Genomic DNA, 20,051 nt, shown 5'->3' with positions numbered 1-20,051 from the left:
TAAGTTCTTCGATAGAAAACGATTCAATGCAATATTTTAAACTATCAATTCACTATATAAAAACGTTAATGTGAATTTCATTACAGTACTGTGTTTTGTTATATTTTGGTTATTAGTCTTAAAATGTAAAATGTTATGACAGGGTTGAACGTTAAAAGATAAAAAATTAAAAATCACAATTCTGTTTTCCATTGTTTAGCATGGAGTACATGTCTACGATGCTGTATTCTAGAGTAGGTGAACTTTTTAAGAGAGATATCCAAAACATTACAAACACAAGTACTGTAATGAAATTCCTATTAATGATTACCAATATGGATCCAGATTAGTAACAAATACAAATACAATTCAACAACGAGTAGCATATTTCATGAAAATTTGCCTAACGATGATCCAGCTGGATTGAAACACGTAGAAAATGAGTGATAATACAGTAACATGGGTTATTTATTACGAATTTGTTGTGTTGACAGCTGCATTCTAATAGTGGCCACACTCTTCAGTCAGAAGAATTCAATCAACTTTGTCCTATCTTATCTCTTTAGGAATTATTTTAATATTAACTTCAAATCTATGCTTAGGCCACAACAGCAGTCTCTGCTCTTCAGGCTTTGTGACAGACATTTTGTTATGAGATCCTCATCTCTCCTTGTGTACCAGATGTCCTGTCCATCTCATCCTCCTTGATTTTATCACCCTAATTATATTTGGCGAAGGACACATCTTATGAACACCTGCATCATGCAGCTTTCACCATCTTCCTGTTGGTATAAATATTTTCCTCAGCATCAGATTCTAAAATTTCTGTTAGAACACAGATTATTTATCAGGTGTATAACGAATTATTAGTGCTGCTGAAGTTCTGAGATGAGGTTATTTTGCATTCAGTCTGGCCACATGATAGAATTCAATAAAACTGTTTAACAAATTGCTTTTGTATTTTTATGGTTTCTCTATAGCACTTATACAAAGTGCATAAATTGAATGCACAAAGGAATGTTGCTTCTGTCTGTTCTCATGTTGTGTCTCTGAAACTAAATTTCATTCTGGCATGTATCAGCCAGTTTTACATTAATGTTAAACTTAACTTTCACAAAACCAGCTTACTGAACAAAGAATTTATGTATGACAAAACATATACAATCCATCAACATCTATGGTTTATTTTAAAAATTATTCAGTGTGGTAAATATTTATGGGTGTGAATCCTGGCCCCTCATATTGAGGGAATATAGTTTCAGGGACTGGAGAACTGGGTGCTAAGGAAAATATTTGAACCTAAGAGGGAGGAGTTAATGTGCCGGGATAGCAAAGTCAGTATAGCAACTGGCTATGGCCCAGATGGCCATGGGGTCAAAGTTCAAGTTCTGGTAGAGGAAGGATGGTCTTCACATCATCCAGACCGGTTTCGGCACCCACCTAACCTACTACCCAACTGCTACTGCAGACTCTTCCCTTGGGGTAAAGGGGCTATGGCTTGAAGCTGACCACTCACCTCCAACTAGTGTCGATGTCAAGAATACGTAGATCTTAGTGCTTAGTTAGTTAAGCAAATGGACAACTTCATTTTTAAGAGAGAGAATATATGTGTAGCATGAAGAAAACTGTCTAATGTTGAGCTCCATAATTTATACTCCTTGGCAAATATTATTAGGATGCTGAAATAAATGAGGATGAGATGGGAGATACATGCAGCACACATGGAAGATGAGAGAAATGCATAACAATTTTGGTAGAAAGAGACCATTTGGAAGAAATAGAAATAGGTGGAAAACAATGTAAAATGGATATTAAAGATGGTGGATTCATTTGGCTCAGGATAGGGATCAATGGTGGTCTCCTGGTAACGATACAATGGATCTTCTGGTTCCATAAAATGCTTACTTAGCCACCATCAGTTTCCCATAAGGTCCCTGACTCATACAGTTAATTTGGTAGATATTTAATTAAATACAAGGACAAATAGTTTTTGATTCTATGTAGTATGGATAGTTATACTATAATAGGTTTGTACCTGCACTCTGACAGAATAAATTGTTGATGTTCACTTGTTTTTCTTTTTGCTAGACAAAATACATAGTCTCAATATAAAGGTATGACCATGATATGACAGTTTCAATAGAACCGAGAAACAGGAGCACATGGACAGGTGGAAGGATAAGTGAGTGGATGCATACGCAACAATAAATGTAAGCAACTTTATAGCAATTTCAGAATTCCTAATACGGATATTTATAAATTATATGAGACATTGCAAGCATTTCAAAACATTATTTTATGTTAGAAAATTTTTCCATAAAAAATTAACTACATATTCAACTTTCACTAATAAAACATCTAAAGAACACTCGAGTGCAGAGAACGTAAGCGTGCATGGCATCTTGTACAGAATTCAAGCATGTGAGTGAGCCGAGTTTTGATACAAGCACAGAACAAAATGCCATAGTCCTATTTATACTTTCATCATATACATTACAGAAGCCTTATTGCCTGTTTGTACATTAATACACTATGTAAATATACACATATATCTCTCATTCTTTTGCTAGAAATAAAGTTGCTACTTAACTACACTAGTATGGCAACAAACTAAAAATGAAAAATGGACTGTGTTTTATACAGAGATGGCCGTTAGCGTTATGACACAAAATGACTAATCTAATGCATGACATATTTTCAATTGAGGAAGAATGCATCTATTGACTACCATTCCCTAGGAAAAGAAACACGGCACACATCATACAAAACTACACATAAAAGAGATTCTTAATATATAAGACATTCACAAAGACTAGGCTGTATTTGAAAAATATACATATTAAACTAAAAATTCAGTTTCTGCAAAAACAGAATGTGTAACCAAATTTTAAAGAACATATTGGCTTAAAACATACAAAACTTATTGTTTAAATAAATTTAAACTTAATATAATTTGAACAAGTCCATTTCAAAGGAATTCTGGCATGAAAAAGGTCAAATGGCATTTTGCAAACAATTTGTAGTGAACAGTTATGTTTGAAAATTCTGCTCCACTGAATTGTTACTTTAACCAAATACATTTAAATTTTCTTGTGCTCTAATGAAATATAAAGTAATTTTCCATATTAAGAGAATAGTTAATTTTGTATTAACATGAATATTCCTGGCAGACATAAAGTATAAATGCATTAATGAAAAGGGGGGAGTGAATAATGCACTTCTACACAAAATTTAAACCATATCTGGCATATTCAGGAATAAGATACACGATAAACAGTCATAACACCTTTCTGCTGTAGACTTCCACCTTCAGACTGCATGCCTTCTGAGTGTCTACAGATCTGCACTCTTTCATGAAGTCATTCTTGACCATTTTATACTAAACCGAGATGAATAATTATCAATGAACTGACTGTTAGATTAAAGCTCTGAAAATGAACTAAATACTAGCATCAATCACAAATAAACACACATAAATACAACACACACAACTGCAACAAAGCAAAAGTTTGACTGGAAGCTGATAGCGAGTGCGGGAACGAGGCTACGTTGCTTGCTACATGTCACCTGTTTGATTTAGAGAAAATGAAGAAAGAAGATGCTGGAGGAATGGGTTGTGTCTTGGTGGCAATGTTGAATTCTGACAGCCGTCTGGGTCGAGCTGTGATACCATCATCCAACTCATCCATGTCTATTGGGACAGACAGATACCACAATAACATGAGACGGGCACAAACATGTGTGGGCTTGACTGCATAGGTTTGGTACAATGGAGGGACCATACAGTAGCTAGGAAAGAAACCTGAATGACCATATTTTAATTTCATAATTGGCAAGACTAAAGAAATTTAATATATTTAATATAAATAAATTATATGCAGAGAAATGAAAAGAAATAAAACTGACTTGTTCTAGAAATATACAGATACCTGAGATTCAGGAAACAGCAATTAATCCAAGTGCATTTAAGCAACATTTCTGGCTTGAATGGTCTATTCTTTCGCTTTATTTCTCCTGGACTGTTTACATTTTGGCTCTTCACATCATCATCTTCATGCGACACTAGGGCTGGGGCCACACGAGCGCACAAAATGCATCCATCGTAACGAATGTCACGACGTCCGTTGTAAAAATAAACAAGAGAGGCAAATGCTACACTTTCTTCTGGCTCCATTGCAGACAAAAAACTGTTCACCACATTCTGCAACTGTGTGGTGTCCTCAGCAACGTCCGTCATAAAGTACGTTCGTTGCAACGGATGTACTTTGTGCACTCATGTGGCCCGAGCCTAAGGAGATAAATTACTTCTCCATTACTGAGCTTGCAGTTACCAGGAGCAATTATGAACTCACCTTACTTTAATACAAGTTAAATGTTATTAAATGTTACTATAAGGCATCATATTGAAGAAGACAGAAGTCCTCTTAACTATTTTTAACTTGAAACAGGCTTCATATTTCCTTGTCACAGCAGTTTGAGCCATGATGACACCTGGGTATTACAGTAATGTTTTAGCATTCAGAGCTTATAATCTAGTATGCAAGAGCAACAGACAGAGACTGAGGCTTGCTACGAACAATCACAGAACATCATTCAGCCCATCAACACCCACACTGGAATTATTCCAACTGCTGCCTGGCTCCACTGTTTCTTTGTGAAACATCAGCTGTTTCAATGTTGTGGCCTTCAGTTCATCCAGTTATGGCAACTGTGGTCATGCTACCCATCACATGTTATTTAATAATAACCTATATATTGGTTATGTACATCAAACATGAGATTTAGTTAGAAATAACTGAGAGGTTCAATATAAAAAGGGTGGGGCTACACTTTAATAAACCTCCTGAACACAGCTGAAAACATATTTAAATATTCACTTAAAAACCACACCATAATATGACTCCATTTTTACTAATGGTGTAACTAATCACTTCAACCACACTGCTCTTCCATCAGTACACTAGATAATTTTTATATACTATATTGAACGGCGCAAGAACTAAATTTTTGCCAGAACTGGCGCCACCACATTTTTGCATTGAACCCTTCACTTATGGTGGAGGGGAAGAGCAGTAGTTGTTAAATATCAGGTGGCCATTTAATGGTTTAAAGTTTACATTTTATGCTTCATATATAAGATGAGCCTAGGCTTCTTTTAAGCTTCTGAAGTGTCATCTTATATGCCAGTATATATGATTTATAAGATAAACTGTTGATATGAAATCGTGTATAAATAATTATGTATTTTTTTGGAATTTCCCTAATATTCTTCATTTGAGACCAGACATATCAATTCTCTTGTTTCTCTGAATGTCTGGAAAAGAATTAAAACATTTCAAAACCTCTCCATTTTAAAACACACAGTGCTACTGTTTACCATGACTTGTCTGAATTCTGATTGAAGTTCCAGCTAATATAACATAAACTGGATGTCATGTTCCAACAGGATGGTTCGCCACATCCTGGAACAAACAGTTGCCGATCACTGGATCAGTGGAGGGTCAATTTCTGTTCTTTACATTCACTTGATCTAATTCTCCTTGACTCTTCTGTGTGAACATATATCAAGAATGAAGTTTTATTTAATAAATGCAAAAAAACATTGGACATTTTGAACGGAACAATAAGAAATACTGACGAAGAGATCATCACAATATGATATAAGATATCTCTATAGAAACAGAATACCATTTTGATGTGTGTAGAACCGTAAATTGAATACATTTTGAATGTCAATAGAATACCAAATAATTTCTTTCAGGTACTTTTTCATACCTGTGGCATAATTTCCATTTAATCACTGTTCGTTGTTCCATAATAAATATTTGAACTGTTTGCACTGTTTCCCAGAATCACAGCATAAGAAAGTTCATATCTTGTGCTTTTATTCATATGACATATAACACGTATTGCCTGGTTACCTGCACACAGTTTAGGCTCATGAAATAAGAACTAAATATATAAAATCAAAGAAGAGAACAAAATAATGGTCATATCAAGCATAGAGGTATGGATTTATCAAGGCAAGTTGGTAAGGTGAGTGACCAAGCCAATGCTGTCAAGCCCAGGATGAGGTATCTGCCTTACCTGTTGGTACTGGAAAATATAAAGAAGGCACTTCCTTGTGGAATTGGGCGTATTGTTGTTTTCAAACTGATCTCTGACATTCGGTGAGGCCGTGCTGACATCCTACGTTTCACTTCAATACCGTCATCATCTTCATCTGTAAATTTTAATGCAATCCACAGAGCTTGGAAAAAAAAAAAAAAACATAGTCCAAGCTATCAAATACACTTCTTGTGCTGTCTGTAATACGGGACGTGAAAGAAGTATGCGCTGTTAACATTTTTTAACAGATGAAGGTGTTTACACTACCCATGCAGTGAAATATTGATATATTTAGCCAAAGAGAAATATATTTCTTATACAGTCTTACATCTATGATACTTAAAAAAGTGTAACTCAAAGAGTTTCCATTCTGTGACCCAAGTGCCATGGGTAAAAATAATTTTCTTTTACAACATATGCAGAATCTTGTCTTCTATTGGTTTGAAGAGATTTTTTATACTTTCTCTCTTCCAAACTCATGTATATTGTATCACGTATACTGGCTATTAGATGTGTCGATCTGCGTGATTCTATCAAAATATACTTCTTCAACATTAAAAGCCTCTATGGCAAGAGCAACAGGAAACAAAAGTAACAAAATTATTGAATTCTCAATTTTAGTATCAAGGTGTCTAAAAATATCTTTAACATAATTTATTTTGCTATACTATGGTCAAGACCATTATACAAAAACTGTGACTTAGTAGACATGAAAATGTGCTTTAAAATGGCTGTACGAGGTTCAAGATGGTTGTGGCAGTTGGATACTAAGCGTTTTCCTACATCTGAAGTGTCTACTATCAGTATTTGGGCTCATAACCCCCCCCCCTTCAAAAATAATTATAATCATCTATGAGGGCACAATATTTATAGAACATGAAAATATGTAAGGTGGAACTTTAAACTGACCTGAATTGCATCAAGACAAACATGATTTAAGTTCAACATTAAGAGTGCATCAGTTTAAATCGTTTAGCAGACTTCATCAGTTCATATTGTGGTTCCATTCAAATTATGATTTTGCCTTACCAGTTATTCTATACTGTGATAACTTTATCAATAATATTTCATGATTAACAGAGTCAAAAGTTCTCTCCAAAGCAAGAAATATATGACCAGCCATAGTTTTGTTATTTAAGGCATTTAAAATTTTGTATGTTGTCTTGTAAATAGTATCTTCTCTTGCTAAATATTTCCTAAATCCAAATTTCTGCTTAACAAATAACTTATTAATATTAAGATGTTCAATTAATCTTATGTACATGGCCTTTCCAAGAACCTTAGAAAAGGAAGTTAAAAGTTATGTATGTCTATAATTAGCTGCATTAATTTTATCTCCTTTCTTGTATAAAAGTTTTACAATAGAGAATCTGGAAAAATTCCTGACGTGATGGATTTATTGCATATATGAGCTAATGAAGAACATATGTATATATGAAGTGCTAATTTTTAATAGTTCAGTACGAATTTCATCATACCAATGACTATTTTTAGATTTTAAAGGTTTAATTATATTTGTATTTCCTTTGGATGAGAAAGATTTAAAAACCATAGATGGAAAAGGGTTTAAAAATTTTTGTAATACATAATAATTAGGAGTAGCAAAAGTTTCTTCATTAGTCATAGTCTTATTAAAGCATTTTTATCAACTCTAGAAGAGAAGTGGTTATTGAAGGCTTCAGAAATGGCTTGTTGATCATACAGAGTTGCAACTGTATATGTTCAACAGTACGCTGTTTACCGGTTTCCCTTTTTATAATGTGGTGTATAGATCCGTTGCTGGGCAGCAAGCTTGAAACAAACAAATACAGCCATTGCTATGCAATAGGTGAATAAACAAATGGCCATTATTAAGCAACGGCTTGGTAAACAAGTTCCTGTGGAATTGAACATACCCACAATAGAAAAATGGTGTTTTCAATGTGGTCTGTGCAGAGTGGTTATAAAGAATAAAATCGGGGCAAACTGAGCTCTGCAAGGGAGGCTGGGGAGAGATGATGCTACAGCTGAGTAGACAGCTGACACAGAGTTCTGTGCAGGTGGCTGTGACAAGAGGACCTGAGAGCGTGAAGCTGTAGAATCGCCACTAAAAGCCACTGCCAGGGAATGGCTAGTGAAGATACAGCATCATTTTAATTCCTATATTATGGTTTTACTAAAGTCTGTCTGGTAATTACTACTTTTAAAAATAAATATTTAGGTCTGTCCATGCGCTTCTACTAGCAGAGTTTAAATGCCTGACTGGCCAAAACAGGGTACTTTAGTCATGACAACCATGCTCATCACTGGCCCGATCAGGGCATTTTGGATGTTAAAGATTAAATAGTTCCTGCTGCCACAAGTAATACTGTGATACTATACTGCTTAGAAAATGAGATCTAGGGACCAGCAGAATTATTCTTTACAATTCATAGATGAGGGAAATTTATAGAAATTACATTAATTTTTCTTAGGATGGTTTCCTTCAGCAGGCTACAAGAAGTGATACAGATGAATTAAGGTGCAACATGTAAAATAATTTGCTGTTTCGTTTCCTACCCTGATTGTCTGTCTGTTCCTCATCATCATATGGATAATCTTCACTGTCACCATGTTCCAGTGGAACTTTTGTGTCACTTCCAGCCTCTTCTTTCTCCATACTGTAAGATAAATGCAATCATATCAGATGGAGCCCATGACACAGAATGAAGCATTAGTAAAGGTTATATGCATTAATAGTTACTATTTGTGCGAATGTTTTTAAATTACTCATGCTTGTGTGACTCGCTATGCTCGCGAGTAATGTGGATGATATGATAAGTCACAAGACAAGCAGATTTTTAACTTTTAATTTAAAAACTATAGCCAATAAATTAAAATACGACTACAGCCTATACATACTACGAGTAAATATACGGATCCTCACGCGCCGAAGCCTGGCGAGCAACTGAAGTAGTGTGGGCAAAGATTTACGAGCACAAGTAAAAGCCAGACGAGTCTCCCGATGAACACAAGCCTGATGAGCACGAGTAATGTGGATGCGCCTTTTCTCAAGCAAGTATAATCAATAATTAACAGGCATGTGCAAGTCTCGAATTCATTTACATCAAATTGAGAAAAATAAATTTGGTATTGTGAATGACATACTGGAAGATGAGTTTTCCCTCTTTTTCTCCTTCCTTTAACAGGTAGAAGTCAAATTTCAAACTATTTGATGCTGTGAGAGTAGAAAAACAGACAGAAATATATTTCAAGGACAGGTGCCATGGGTTGTTACAAGGTTGCCTGAAGTACCATCAAAGTTAGGACACAACAGTGGTAATTCACTGATTTATATAAGAAAATTTTGTGCTGACAAAAGTCTCACTCACCATGAAAGTGACAGATCATTTCAAGAAAAAAGTTATTAGTGGAAAAGGGAATCAAGTACAGAAAGAACCAGGCACCACAGTAATTATAGGTAATTTAAGTTTATACTGATAAAACATGCAGAACAAACAAAAACTGTGAAGCAGCAACAAAATGCAGTGTCCCAAGGCAAATTGTGAAGATGGATAGAACATAAATAAGTTGTCTGTTCATGTCTTTTTGGCATGTATTCCAACATAACAGAATGTCAATTTCATGCAATATTATTAAACTCACTGAACAGCAGAAATTTAAGTCCATCACTGGGTGGTATGTTTCAATTTCAATTTCAGTTTATTTAACGTTCCATAGATTCAAAGTACATGTAAGATACAAAACATGTCAACCCAGGCTTCTCTTTGGCCCTTAATTACATGTTTAGGGTGGAATCATGATACTTACTTTTCAGCATCATCTTGTCCTTCCTCTTGCCCTTCACCATTTTCCTCGCCGCCTTGTCCTTCGTCCCGTGTTGGTGAACCGCTGTGAGACTTTTGTTGTTTCTCTGCCTAAAAACACATGTCAGATACATAACACAACTTTCCAGAACAAAGATTCTAAACTCTCAGTAAATGAGTGTGAAATTGTAAAACACTGCATAAAAATTGCACTGTGGCCTACCAAAAGCATTTAGCAGAGTACTGCTGCTTGAGCAAGGGAGAGGGGGAATAGAAGGGCTCTGTGTAGCACTTTCGGGCAACACTGTCACCTTCCTCCATTCTGGAATGATCTGGATACAGAAGAGATCTAGGCTGGCAAAGATCCTATAAATGGTTTCAAGAAAACACTACTGGGAGATAAACGTAGATAGAATTACTGAATTCAGCCAACATTAGTCATCAGGAGCAATGAAAACCTAAGCAACAAAAGCTGGACAAGGGACATGCTATGCCATGTGACCACTGATACTGCAGCATCTATGACCATTGCCAGACCTAACATCATCACAGAACTACCAGAGAGGATGCAGAGTCAGCAGTACATTCTACACATAGCGTTCAGGGAGGCTATCCCTGTTTTGAAGTAGGCGTTAATGCAGCTGACTATGGGACAGAGAAGACTCCCATTATTTTGTTTGGCATTGAGGTACATCTACCTAGGGACATGTTCTTTGGTCAACATCTGAAAGTATCCAGTGACACAATGAAAGCTGGTTGAAACCAACTAGCCAACTCCACATGATTTTGGAAAGGAGACCAGGCATGGCTGTACTGCCTGATACAGAGTAGATGGAAGTAGTCAAAGCTGCAGCCATCCTGGGGGGGGGGCGCTTGCAAGGTGGTCCCCTGGATCTGTGATGCAGTCTAGAGGATCCAGCGTCATGATAGGGCAGAGATGATAGTGGTCCACCTTGAAAGACTGATGCAGTATCTAGGGACTACTCATGACAAACAACCTCGAGACAGCAGCAGTGTCATGTGAGTGAGGGAGTGGAAGCACTGTGCATGGCTCTTTCATGCAATACAGCAGCCTCCCACCTAATGGAATATTCTGGAGGTGATAGACTGAAGTTGGCCGAGATCCTGCAAGACATTCATACAAGACATGGGGATGTAAGTGGGTGGAATCAACATATTTAGATAAGTCTGCCCTTAGAAGCGCTGAAAGGTTTTGTGTGATTACACAGTGTGACAAGCTGACAGTGACAAGTGCAAGACAGTGTGCCTGTGGTCAGCGGAGAACAAACTGCAAATTACTGTTTCAGAACAAGATAAACTCCATGAGACAAATATTTTCTTCACGATGGAGAAAAAGACATTACTAGAACAACTGGCAGATGTTAGAGTGACAATAGACGGGATTTTATTGATAACTGGATTTATTGGACACTTTCACAGCCCATGACTACACTTCAGAGCTCACTATAACACAGACAAGTGTTTTGTCATGTTGCTTAGTAACAGCCGCCAATGGTGGATATTCCTCTGCTCCTGGGCTCATGTCCTTGCAGGATGGACACCAGCTCACGCCAACCTTATATCCTGACTGCTGGTTTCAGCCAGTACATCCTTCAGCAGCTAGCTTCTGGCTTGGACTGATCACCAGCTGCCAATCTCCAACTTCACTGTCATTTCATGACTGGCGTTCTAATTGTCGAACTAAATCGAAATCAAGCAAACTGCTGCTGGCCTTCGCCAGGGCAGTTGTTCTTGCTTTTGAGCCCCTTCGGGACCTAGGACCATCTTTTTGTTCTACGCAGACCTTTCTGTCCTTCAAGATGGGCATCCAACAAGAGGAGAGGTCTGACCACTAGTGGTCACTCCCCTTCTAGTTGGAAGTGGCCTGCCACTGAATGATTAACCAGTTCATTCCAGTAAATTGCTGTTGGCCCTTGCCAGCATGGCGATTCTTGGTTCTGTGTCCCACAGCACTTGTAACCATATATCATGACTTGGACAATTGACTCCTTACATAGCCTTCATGTGGACTGCATAGAAAACACTGCTTCCAACACTTCCACTATTGTTGCATGTGCATATTGCTTAGCGATAGCTCTGGTATTGTTGCATGTTTACAAGGCTGTTGACTAGCAATGGATGTTTCTCTGGTCGCTTATTCTAGCTGTCAGCCCTCATGTTACATTATATTTACTATGAGCTTCTAACTTATAATGTTAAAGGGATCCTTTTTCATGAGAACCTCAACTTATACAAAAATTTCTACACTTAATATGAAGACCTGGTATTTGTATTCAGTACTTAACAACTGCCTATATAAAACGAAAAATGTCTGATACAAATAATAGCATTCTTACCTCCTCTTCTGCTTCTTTCTCAATGGCTGTCAACGATTCTGCATCAGCCAGATTGTCCACAGCAATAGCCAAGAAAACATTTAACAAGATATCTGGACTTCAGTTAAGGTAAAAAGATTTAAAGATGATGAAGTATAATTTAATCAAAATGGAGATAACTGAAAAAGGCAACATTTAAACTCTAAGAATACTACTACAGTCAATAATTTCATGGAATGTGGTTTTGTGGCACCATATTACAAGATATTCACATACATTTACCATGGTTGGCCACTATGTAAGTCTGTCAACATTGGTACAGCTGCTGGAAACTGCTGAAATACATATGCAGGAAGGTCCTGTATGACTTCCCTTGTGGCAGTGACGATCTCCTCAGCAGACTGAAATCGAAGCCCATATAGTGTTTCTTTCGAGTGGGGAAAGAAAAGAAACTGCATGGTACCAGATCAGGCGAGTATGGAGGGTATGGCAAAACGGTCGTTTTGCCAGCTGCTCCTGGACAAGCAAATAGTGAGTGCAGGGGCATTGCTGTATAACAACAGCCAGTTCTTCCTGCGCCAAAGCTCAGGATGCTTACGATGAACTGAATTGTGTAGAAAGCAAATGATCTGTTTTTAGTGGCGCTTGTTTACAGTTGTTCCTTCTGGGATGAATTCCACGTGAAAAATTCCTGATGAGTCGAAAAACAGTTCACCATTACCTTGCTTTCTGATCTGTCCTGTTGTGGTTTCTTCTTTCGTGCTGATGATGGCAATTTCCAGGTGGCTGATTGTCACTTCAGCTGCAGATCATATAGAAAACACCATGTTTCGTCTCATGTTACGATCAGGCTGAGGAATGTCCTAGCTTTGTCAGCACTATCAATCAGGTCACCACAATTGCTCATGAGATCGTCACGCTGGTCTTGCATGAGGACGCATGGAACACTGTGCTGAGTAACACAAGACATGTTCAGGTAATGAGACAGAATTTTGTGGCAAGTACCATGGCTAATCCCTGCTGCTGCGATTTCCTCTATCATTTGGGAGCAGTTCGCACGCACCAATGTTGCAGTTTCTTGGATCTGAGTTCTATTTTGACCGTTCTTGGGCAACTCGTATGCTCATCATCTTCCACACTGCCTCTCCCTTATGCAAAGCATATGTGCCACTTAAACACAGCATTACAGCCCAAGGCTTCTTCGCTGTATGCTTGCTTGATCATCTGAAACGTTTTGCTAGCAGATTTGCCTAATTTTAGCAGAACTTGATATTTTTCCATTGCTCAAACTGCGACATTCTCGATTTTTGCTGCTCACAGACAACTACCCTTCATAACAGTGACGTTCTTTGTGAATACACTGCACACATGCAACTGATTCTTGCTGTGATGAGAGAAGAATGGACAAGGCATCATCTTGTGTCTCCACAGACCCACTGTATTGCATAAAAGTAAAACTACAAGCCAATACACGAAATTATTGACTGTACTATGTATATTGGATTTGTTGATAAAATATCAGTGCAAACGTTATAATTGGTACTTGGGAAATACCTGAAATTTATAAGAGCTTAATAACTCAGAAAAAATAAGATGACTTTTCCATACTCCATAAATTTCTTCTGAGATGATTTTTACTGCTTGCCTGTTCATGCTGAGTACATTTAAACTGCAATTAATAGTGAAGCCACAGTCTCAAGAAAGATGTACCATCATTCATTCATTCATTCATTCATCCGTAATCTTCAGACGACAGGTCCATAGTCTCTTCCAAAACAGTTCCTCCACTTAATGCAATCCTCTGTTTTTCGAAAGAGACTATCCAGGAAAAGTGATAATGTGGTAGTTTTTCCATTTGCTTTCCACATCGCAATACAACAGCCGTTCAAACCACTCTGGTCATGCCTGTTGCTATACGAACTTGAACCATCTCGAGCATCATTTGCTCTGTGCCAAGTCGCTGCTGATGATACTGCTTCCGGCATCAGTTTTTGGTTTTTGGTCTCTCTCTTCGTCTGATGTCTACCCTTTGACCTGTTCAGCAAGGGAGGACCCGCCAGTAGCTACGCTACCGCTGGTATAGCTCTCAGGGTCTTAAAGATGTACCGTTACAACTAAATAATTACTCGTGTATTGCCTGTATATATAAACAGAAGGATACAGTTGCCACAGATGAACAGGATGATGAAGTACACGCATGCCAAAACACCAATGGAAGAAACTCCACCATATGCTTGAATACCAACATACATAACAGCATTCCAGTCCTCACCGGTCAGTATCTGAAAGGATGCATTTTACGTATATTTGGTCTTAGATGTTACTTAGCATTTTGAAACACAGTGGTAACTGCATGAACCTCACACTTTAATATTAAGAAACTCGTCATTTTAAAATATTATATGCAAGTGATTTTATGATTCAAAGAGTTAAGGAACTATAATCTATTGTCCTTATATTAATATTTTGCAATTTTGAACCGATCAACTTTGCAATTATATGCATTTTAAATATATATAAGTCAACATTTAAAACACAGTATAAAATCATGACTTACAAATGACATGTCGCAATATATTTTCTTGGTACTGGGTTTGTGAATAATATTGTAACGTGTTTTGCGTTACTGATCCCACTTCTGACACCAGTGTCGCGTATCGGGCGTATATCGCGACAAATAAATTCTCGATGTAGCCAATTTTATTTCACATTCGCTCATACAATCACCCAAATCACAGATTTACGATTACTGCTATATGCAGTATCACAATTAGTACACTCCAAATGCCAGAATACCACTGACTAGTTGCTGGCTATCTCGGCGGTAGCTCCAGGACTCACTGACTGACTCAGTACAACTCGGTGGCTGTCACAGTACAACTGACTGTGAATAGCCTTCGCTGCTCCCTATGTAGCCCCGATCGGACAATACGGGAAAACGGCCACGTAATAGGCACCCTTGTTACTAGCCACGCTGTCCGGTTACGTCACCGCTGTTGATTCGCCTTGCATAGTTACCCGGTTACGGGGCTCGGCTATCTTCGGCTCCGCTCGGCTCTCTTCGGCTCCGCTCGTGACGTCACCGCGCATGGCTGCCAGATGCGGGGTGATTACTCGCCTATTACGCGAGCGTTACGTTACCGCTGAGGGGTGGGAGGGGAGCGCTGACTCACCCGCCGCGTCACTGCTGGTGTGGGGGGGCTCGGCTTTGCGCAACATGTCACAATATGTTTATTATATAGAGAAAGTTCTCAATTACTCAAGTCAGTGGAATGAAGAGGAAACATGAATAATTAATTATCAATTCATTCCTAACTAATTTCTTTTAACAAAGAGTCTGTTCGCTTTCCTTGTTTCAATGCCTGTCCAACAAACTGTCATTGTACTGAAATGCCAGGCTGTGACTTGAGTGCTCACTGTTTTTCATTCATTCATTTTCTTCTTCCAGCATTTTTGCTCACTCCCTTGCCTTGCTGCACAAATTACAGCGTGAATCTGAAATGTGTTGACAAACTTTTGGGATGACCTTCATGTACCAAAATGAGAAAACAACTTCATACAAACATGGGTTCACAAACACTTCCTTTCTGAATTACAGCAATGAAAGGACGCATTTACAAGAAGTGCTCAAAATGTCCTCTATGAGATGCAATTAATGACTGGGGGTGTCTCAGCATGGACTACCAAACCTGTTCATAGATACTCGTTTTGCTGCAAACAGTCTCACAGGCATTCACAACGCGCTGGTGAAGGGACTCCAGGTTGTGCATGGGAGCTGAATACAGAATGGCTCTTAAAGGCCCTCACAGATAGAAAACCAGAGAATATATATATCAGATGAGCATGGCAGCCATGCAGTTGAGTCCTCCTCTATCCTACTAATTAGTTACAACAGGTACTGTTGAGGAAATTTCACACAACATGGCAGAAATATATTCAAGCACCATCATATATAGATCAAAAAATCATTTAATAGGAATCTCAGTAGTAGCTGCCTATGAGACAATGTGAAAAAACACATTGGCCTAGCAAACAATCACCAACAATACTTCCCCAAAAATTAATGAACTATTGCTGGTGTCTAGACTGAAGTACACCATAAGGATTGCCCTCTGCCCACAGCTGGAGGCTGTGAAAATTTGTGATACTGACCCTACCAATATCTCCCTCCTTTGAAAAGAGCACTGACAACAGAAACAGAGGGTATGCACATTACTGAACATATCACCAACATAAAGTCTCATTGCGCGAGAATTGACAGACTTCAGGCCCTAGACTCACCGTCAATCATATGGACAAAGCAACTGTTCATGTAGTAGTCTCCAGATGTTCATTTGCGTAACAAACTCTGTCACTATGTAAGATTTGAGGCTTTCACGGCGGTGACTATGAAGAAAGCAGTATTCTGGGATTTGGCACCATGTATATGTGGTGTTAACAGAAGTTTCGGAGGAACGTATTGCCTCCATCTTCAGGGTAGAAGGAAAAATATAAGAAATCCGCAAGCAAAGAGACCATGAGAACCGGTTCTCACGGTCTCTTCATGCAATAGGCATGACCAACACCACTCAACTGTGGAAACTGGACTGCAAACAGTGGTGCTGATAATAACATTAAAAATACAACTGAAAGTCAAATGTAGATGTATGATGTGTGTGTGTGTGTGTGTGTGTGTGTGCAGGTTTTCTACCCTATGAGAAAGATCAGAGCCTCTGAAATTTTGAATATCAATTGCAATGATCACTAAATTTGCCAGAATGTAACTCAGAAAGAAAGCAACTGCAGACCTATGGTTTTATAAATTTGTTTCCTTGTTTTGGAGTTCATACCCAATATTTCGCTGCACATTTCAGATTCACCCTGTATATACCTATATCACTCATGCGTTAAAAGTCTGTTTTATAATTATGCTTAGCTATCGCTGAACCTCTTCACTTGACCATTCTGAAAGCTGATAAAGTTGTTCATTAGAGTGAACAAACATGCATTGCTCAGTGGCTGGGCTTCCGTGTTAATTGTGTTAGTGCAGACAGTACTTTGAAAAATAAAATAACACCTGCTACTTTCACGGTTCAGAAGTACTCCATATACTGATCTCCAGCCAGCCCATTAAAGGCATTGCTAGCGAGTTCCTTCAGGCTTAAGCTAACCATTTGTGAGCACAAGCAAAAACAGAAGGGGCATGATATAGCAGAGGCTTGAGGGGAGAAGGGAGTGCATGACATTTGTAGCTATCACGGTAGTCGAATGAGGAATGTCAACAAATTTACTTTATAAGTTTTGAGGTTTTCACGGCGATGACTATGAAGGAAGTCCCGTGTATTCTTCGTTTTGGCCGACGTTTCGGAGGAACGTATCGCCTCCATCTTCAGAGCAGTTGAATGGCCTGGAATGCAGAGAGCAGTAGCAGTAGCAGTAGCAACTACAGCTACTGCTCTCCGCATTCCAAGCCATTCAACTGCTCTGAAGATGGAGGCGATACATTCCTCTGAAACGTCGGCCAAAACGAAGAATACACGGCGCCTAAACCCAGAAGACGAATTTCTTCAAATTTACTTTAGTTTGTAAATATCTGTGTCTATATAACATTGCAAATTTTTATAAACCTTTGAAAAATGTCGCAAATTCAGAGAAGGGAAGAAAAGAGGGGAATATGTAAATAACCAGATGTATAAAGTAAAATGAGAGTCAATGTTTTAATTTGCTTCTTTTCTGAGTCTCAAGTAACTCTTTCGGTTCTAAAACAACAATAATATTGTGATGTATTTGTGCTATGCAGGACACCCCCTCCCCCACCAGCAGTGACGTAACACCTTCGGAGTGTTGCCGCTGCTACGGTAACAGGCCAGTCAACACCCCAACCCCTCTCGCGGTGACATTACCAAGGGATGCCGCGGTTGCTACAGAGCAGTAAACAACTCTCGACAGTGTTGCTAAGCAACCTGTAAACACAGCGTCAGGCAACAGCGAAACCTGTCACATAATTGTTTCTGCGTTGTCCGTGCCGAGGCTAAATAAGGAGCAGTGAACACTATTCAGTTAGTAATGAGTATTGAGCCAGTTACTAGAGAAAGAGTAACCAGTAAATTGCAGGTTAGTATTTGTGATACTGTCAATGGCAGTAATTGTCAAATTGTAAATTGTGTGACTGTAAGAGCAAGTGTTCAATAAATTCGCTATATCAAATAAGGCGTGAAGTTACTTGTCACGCGACATATACCCAACACGTAACAATATTATGAAATTATTAGCTACTGGGTAACAATGTGTTGTAATACTCTGTAACAAATGTCATTTATTATTTATAATACCTGAAACACAGTAAGCAGACTCTGCCAGAAGCTATCAAAATTACTGCGTGGCTTATCAGTAATGCTGTTGAAGTCAAACTTGCCACCAAAGACTTGCATTCCAAGTAGAGCAAAGATCACAATGAAAAGAAACAGCAGCAATAGCAGTGATGCTATGGACTGGATGGAATTAAGTAACGAGGCAACCAGGTTGGACAAGGACCGCCAGTACCTATCAAATAAATCACATTTAAAATTTGACTATTAGTTTGGCATTAGGCTGCTACAGAAATTACTGGAAGGGCATGTTTGTCTGCAGAAACTTGGTATACTATGAATTATTCTTCTGTGAAAGTGCATCATCAGAAAAGAGAAAATTCTAACTGATCAAAAACCATGTCACTGGTATGTAAGTAAAGTAAAAGTAAGTAAAGGTATCCCTGTAACAGGCCGTGGAGGCCCATAGAGTTGTGAGATGTTGAGGTTCCCATATTTTCTAGACAATCGGCACATAGATGGTGGCAAGGTTGTCAGCCCTACGCGCCAGCTGCCCTTTACCCCCAAGAACATTCCAAGAATATTTCTGGTACTCATTTCTGTTAGAGGTTGTGTTGACCCCATCATGTCACTGGTCACAATTTGTATAATTACCTCTTTTCTGAGAGATGTATATATATCTACAGATTTTACTTTATATTTCTTATATTATACTGCCCTCCAGTAAGACTGCAAAACACTGGTTGAAAACAATGAGAATTTTTTCTTCACAAACACATTATAAACTCACTTGGTCACTTTGAATACGCGGAGCAGACGAACACATCTGAGCACAGACACACCAAGAGGGGGCATCACTTCCGTATGTGTCAGAATGATTTCACCAATACTTCCAATCACAACAAAACAGTCAAAGCGGTTGAAGAGTGAAACAAAATAACCCTTAGGGAGAAAAATCAACATTCAGTTCATTAACAACGCACATATATTTCTCTAAAATTACTACAAAAGGAAAAATTCAAATTCCAACATTTCATTCTATTAAACATTATACTCCACATCTGGTGAATTTTTGTAAATATAGCTAAATATAGCATTACAACTAAGATGTGATTGTTCAGTTAGTGATAAATATGGAAAAATGTACACAAGACGAAATAAAGAATACTTGTCAATACTCTTAAGGACTATCACATAACAAAATATGTACTGGGTATATGAGAATTCTTTGCATACATGAAATTCTATAATTAATTTACATGTTAAGTCACCCTTACAAAATGACCTCTCATTTCAGAGTAGAGCAAATACAGCAAATGGAAACTGTTATGTTAGCATTACTTTACAAGATCCGATACACATGCTGAACAGTTTTAATTTTGCGAAAATTCTGAGGTTCAAGAAAGTCTGTTTTAATGACATTTCAGTGCAGCAGTAAAACAAGAAGGTTAAGTGTATAATTTGAGGTTCTCACAACAGTGGTTATGAAGAGTTCTGTCTTCTTGGATAGACTGATGTACGAGTATAGTCTGTTCAGATGAACACGTCACCTCCAT

General features: G+C 38.1%; 1 protein-coding gene across 14 annotated transcripts in view; it reads right to left on the bottom strand.

Moving 5' to 3' along the window:
- LOC111864093 (voltage-dependent calcium channel type D subunit alpha-1) overlaps window positions 1-20,051 on the bottom strand; it is a 221,044-nt gene that overhangs the window by 60,708 nt on the left and 140,285 nt on the right. For 9 of the 14 annotated variants that reach the window (XM_023851102.2, XM_033751324.1, XM_023851107.2 and 6 more), the window contains exons 13-19: window positions 19,286-19,437; window positions 18,520-18,730; window positions 14,370-14,490; window positions 12,230-12,321; window positions 9,877-9,983; window positions 8,626-8,726; window positions 6,067-6,229 (exon numbers count right to left, since the gene is read on the bottom strand). In XM_023851102.2, coding sequence (XP_023706870.1) covers window positions 6,067-6,229; window positions 8,626-8,726; window positions 9,877-9,983; window positions 12,230-12,321; window positions 14,370-14,490; window positions 18,520-18,730; window positions 19,286-19,437 — 947 coding nt within the window. Of the gene's footprint in view, window positions 1-3,546; window positions 3,671-6,066; window positions 6,230-8,625; window positions 8,727-9,876; window positions 9,984-12,229; window positions 12,322-14,369; window positions 14,491-18,519; window positions 18,731-19,285; window positions 19,438-20,051 lie in introns of all 14 variants that reach the window. The other 5 variants (XM_023851099.2, XM_023851105.2, XM_023851106.2 and 2 more) reach the window with 2 other exon arrangements.

The sequence above is a fragment of the Cryptotermes secundus genome, unplaced genomic scaffold, assembly GCF_002891405.2.
Source record: "Cryptotermes secundus unplaced genomic scaffold, Csec_1.0 scaffold708, whole genome shotgun sequence".
In the NCBI taxonomy this organism is placed as follows: Eukaryota; Metazoa; Arthropoda; class Insecta; order Blattodea; family Kalotermitidae; genus Cryptotermes; species Cryptotermes secundus.
This window is presented reverse-complemented; position numbering and strand designations above follow the sequence as displayed.